This window comes from Penaeus vannamei, chromosome 21, assembly GCF_042767895.1.
Source record: "Penaeus vannamei isolate JL-2024 chromosome 21, ASM4276789v1, whole genome shotgun sequence".
NCBI lineage: Eukaryota > Metazoa > Arthropoda > Malacostraca > Decapoda > Penaeidae > Penaeus > Penaeus vannamei.
Genome location: NC_091569.1, coordinates 37,680,004 through 37,685,003, shown reverse-complemented (window position 1 = coordinate 37,685,003; position 5,000 = coordinate 37,680,004). Strand labels below are relative to the sequence as shown.

The 5,000-nt window shown below is 35.0% G+C and overlaps 1 protein-coding gene across 1 annotated transcript in view; it reads left to right on the top strand.

Annotated features, from left to right (window-relative positions):
* Positions 1–5,000, top strand: part of LOC113804962 (protein SPT2 homolog) — a 17,257-nt gene that overhangs the window by 11,950 nt on the left and 307 nt on the right. Inside the window, exons 5-6 of the mRNA XM_070136141.1 lie at positions 719–1,833; positions 2,344–5,000. The exon at positions 2,344–5,000 is cut by the window's right edge and continues 307 nt beyond it. Of these exons, the coding sequence (XP_069992242.1) occupies positions 719–1,833; positions 2,344–2,515 (1,287 nt within the window). The 3' untranslated portion in view covers positions 2,516–5,000. The remainder of the gene's footprint in view (positions 1–718; positions 1,834–2,343) is intronic.

Genomic DNA, 5,000 nt, shown 5'->3' with positions numbered 1-5,000 from the left:
ATTAGGTAATGGCACATTGGAATACATAACTACATGGGAAAAAATACTAAGCCAAAATGAATAGCCGTATATCTACAATAAGAAGAGAAATTAATTTGTAACGTTTCAAACTCGCCAAGAGTTCCTCATCAGACAAATAAGTGACTGGTTATTGGTCTGATGAGGAACTCTTGATGAGTTTGCAAAGTTACATTTTAATTTCTTGAATTATTGTAGATATTTTCCTATTCATCTGTGTACACATTGTGTGTGTGTTTATGTTCATACTAAACTAATTTTAGCATGGACATAAGACTCTTTATAGATTAAATAGTAAACACAAGTGATTAATCTTGTAGATGAGGAGTACAGTCGTTCCCCATCTGACCCAGATAATCACCAAGTGGAAAGTAGAAAAGCTCACTTCCAAGTCTCCTTTTGTTAATGCTCATGGATTATGTTGACTGGGTATTAGTTGTGGTTGCTCAAAGTGGATGCTGGCTCCAGCTTGTGGGTTTTCAAAGAGGATACAAACAACATCAAGAATGTCTGATATATTATGTTAATAATTTTGGTTTAAACAGTGTAATAGATTAAAAAGGATAAAAAACAAATTAAAGAAAAAAAATGATTTAATTTACATTGACTTGGGAAGCTACTGAGGTTGTTAATTACTGTTAATTTATCTTATCATTTTCAGTGGACAGGACTTACCAAAATTAGTTTTATGTGTTTACAGAGTCGAGTCATCAATAGTCTTAAGAAAGAAGAGGAGGAGGAAATGGGTCCAAGGAAAAGAAAAAGAAGACGCAAACATGATGACGAGGATGGATTTATAAATGATGGAGATGCATATGACGATTTTCCTTCCACGTCAGATTCTAAGAAGTCCAGCTTGAGTACAGGAGTGAAGGTTCCAACCAATATCAACTTGACAAACTACAAAAGTGATAAATACAACAATTTCAAGTATGATAAGGAGAAAGAAAAAGAAAAAGAAAAGGAAAAGGAGAAGGAGAAGGAGAAAGAGAGACATAAAAAGCACAAGGAAAAGAGCAAGGCCAAGGCAGCACCTCCCCCCATGAGCTTTGAGGAGTTGCTAAAAGTGGCCCAGAAAAAACAGACTCCAGGAGGCAAAACAGAAGAAGAGGTCAAGAAAAAAGCTAAGGAGCAAGAGAAGAAGAAGGACATTGATCGGCCACTCACTGCCAAGGAGAAAGAGGAATTAGAGGAAGAGAGAAGAAGAAAGTTACGAAGAATGGGCAAGCTGCCTCCAGAGAAGAAGGAACCAGAGAAGTCCAAGGAGAAGGGACCGAAGACTGAGCCAGGTAGTCAGGAAGAGAAAGCAAAGAAGGAAGGCGACAAGATGGGTGGGAAGAATAAGCCTGCAAGCAAACTGCAACAGGCACTGGAGAAACCAAAACCTGAACCCAAAGTGATTGACAGAAGTAAATACTTTGCAGTTCCAGCAGCGGTCAAGCCACGAGAACCTCCTCAGAGCAGGGACTCAAGGCCTCCCCAAAATAATAAACAGATGCCTTCCAAGTCCCAAGACAGCCGAGCAGTCTCAGCCAATGATGGAAGACCGCAAAAGAGCAGAGAGTTTCCTCCGAGAGACCTCAAGCCCCAAAAGTCCCGTGACTTTCCACCAAGAGACAAAGGACGCCCATTCCCTCCCCCAGACTTGCATCGACGACCGCCCCCTGGTCCAGCGCTCAAGAGAGGTCGGATTGAAAGTGATTCTGAAGAGGAGTATGATTCAGAAATGGATGATTTCATTGATGACGGAGAAGAAGAATTGGATTACTCAAATGAAATCAAGAAGATGTTTGGATACGATAAGAGCAGATATGCGTGGGTATCATTTGTTTCACTTGTGCTTTTAAGAATCTTGTCAAGTTTTTCCATTTTTACCTTGCACTGTTATATAGAGGTAGTTATTTCTGTCTTACTATTAAAAATGAAATGTGATACTTGTTATGGAAAGAGACAAGATATTTTTTTTTAAAGATTAATTTGGAACACAGCAGTTTATTCATTTTCACATTTTTTCTTCTATGTTTTGAGGCATTAAAGGCATCACCTCGGCCATCAGCCAATTTTTTCATCACGACATATTTTGACTCACCCGGCCCTGTGCCAAATTTTTCATGATGGCATATTTTGACTCTTCCGGCCCTCTCCTAAATATTTTTAGTATATGAAGATGACATCACCCATATCCAGTGGGGTGATATAAGCTTTATGTTGCTTGATATTTTGTGCTTATTTTATTAATTAGACAATGTTGTTTTAGAAGGGGTTATGTTAGGCTATTGCATATGTTATTTGTACTTATGGTTACTCCTTGTATCCCCCTCACAGAGATGATGAAGATGACTGTGATGACATGGAGGCTTCATTCTCTCAGATGCAGAAAGAGGAGCGCATCTCTGCGAAAATTGGTCTCATGGAAGATCTGGAGGATATGAAGAGAGAAGAGGAAGAGAAGAAATTAAAAATGATCAGGATGAAAAAGATGAAGAAGGGTAGATGAGGCCCATGCATGAATGGAAACCCAGAGGCAAGAGAGAAGTTGAGAAGTAGATGAAAAAAAAAAAAAGTTCTTGAATCCATCTGTACATAGTTTTTATGATACACCTGTGCCAGTAATGAATTTTATATGTATATAGTTGCCATAGTCTAACTTCCCTCACCAGGATATACCATACTGCCAGAGTGGATCGTGGGACTCAAACACTGATGATGAAGTATGGGCTGTTTTGTGGTCAATATCAGTGGCGTATATGTTTTGTTATTAAGATTTTTTTTCACAATATTTGAGTATTATTTTCTAATATCATTGTCATTATTTTTACTATACCATTTTTGAGTTTATCATCATCAGTTTTTTTTCTGTAGTATTTTTTATTTATTCATTATGATTTTTTCCATTTATTGTTGTTGTTATTGCCATTTCATTATTATATATTTTTTTATTCCTATAGTTGTTATAAAGATTAGATTTTGTATTCAGAAAATGTGTATTATACTATGCTGAATTTTGACCTTCATTGATACCTCCTCCCTTCCTTGTTCTGTATGAAATTGCATTTTACTGAATAGTAAATACCGATGATTGATGTACCATAGTTCTTAGTTATTATATGGAATGTTTAGCATAGTGTGATAACATTTGTTGAAAGCAGGCTAGAGATGTACCTTGAGGATAGGGGGAGAACTTGAGATCCAGATAATCCACATTTTTTCACACTAATGGACGTGCTTCCATTTTGTTATTTTCATTTTTATTGAATGAATTATTTCAGTGATTTAGCACAATCTGTTAAGGGGATGGTGAATATTTGTTTATTTTATCTTTATGTTGTGTTGAGTATTTTTTAATTGACATACCTGGTTCTTTGTAATAAAAAGGGGGTTGAAAAAAGGAAAAAACTAATCCTAAGACAGTTATAAGTTACTGCTTCCTCTCATGATATCTGGGTTTGATAGATGGAGCCTGAAAAATATCCTAAACCCTGGCTAAGCTGGGATTAAAAGTTTCCTAGATAAGTTGTCATACTCATCCAAGATGGGGGGAAAATGACACTAAACGAGAATAAAATGAGGTATTTTACATTGTTGCTGCAGCTGGTTGTGGCTTCGTGTTACGAGATTTCCCTAAGATCTGTTGCTTTCTTTTCTTGTAGTTGCTTTATTATTTCTGTAAGGAATGAGTAACGGCAAAACAGACCACTTCTGTTTTGTAGATAGTATTGACCATGTTATACAGTGTAGGATAGAGATGCCAGAAATGGGAGCTTTTAGTTATTGGTTGGGTATTGACAGGGTACATCATAAAGAACTGAACTTTATCATTTCTTTGTTGAAAGTTCCTTTTGTTAATGTTGATTGAGGATGAAAATTTACAATGGAGAATATATTTATTGCTGAGATTTATAACCATAAGTGCATGTCAACTGGAAAGGATGCAAAATTTTGTAAAGACTTATGTCATCTGTGTTTCAGTTTAGTAAAGCACTGCATTTTGAAGGAAATTTAATTTACTAGGGAGAGAGTGTATTAAAGCAAACTCTTCCTTATTTCATGAACATTTAAAAAATCTTTTCCCAAGGGCCAAAATTTATCATTCTTTCACTTGGGTTTACATATGAACCAAACTATTCTTTATATATCGGAATATCTACAGAATTTCAGAGTAGAAAAAACTTTTTTCTAACTGCACTGTATAACTGGAGTATAATTTTATACCTATGAATACTTTCTTAATGGTGGTTTGACCCTTTTTTATGATATAAAAAATAAGACAAATCATTAGAAAAAAGGTAATGTTGTGTTTGTGGTCTTTATTCTTACAAGTCTTCATATACTATATGTTATGAGGGACATGCACTTAACCTTAGTAGAGGTCTTGTAGTTACCTGTGCAATTTATTTTCTTTGTTTTGTACATATTTTTATTGATTTGTATTTTGATAATCTTCTTTTTGTGCTTATAGTAGTATGTAGGAACTGTATTATGTTGCATTAGATGGGAATCCTTTGTTGGCTCTTATGTGAAATTGAGAAGAATATGAGAGAAGGAAAAATATAGATAGCAGATATTCATAGTGGACTGGGAAGTTAGTTAATAAGTTTTTAGATACTTATTTTTCACCTTTTCCTTGTGGAGGGATCAAACTTACAACCTGTTGTGGCTATTGTGATTACATGATAATCAGTTTATTAAAAGGAAGAAAACCAGGATTTTTTAAAAAGTTTTGCTTCAGATATTGAGGAAATAGGTGATTGGAGTTCCATTTTCTTCTTAACAGCTCTGATCAGGTGGTTTATTTATTATGTTTTCTGTGAAAACGTTATTCTTTATACTGCTCTCCAAGTGTACAATATGTCCAAATGTTATGTATTATTATCATTTATTTAGAGAAAAAATATAATGTGACTGTTGTTTATTTAAGATTTGATTTGAGAGGTTTATATTTAACCATTGGTATGTTGATTTGTGTTGAATACAGCTATATG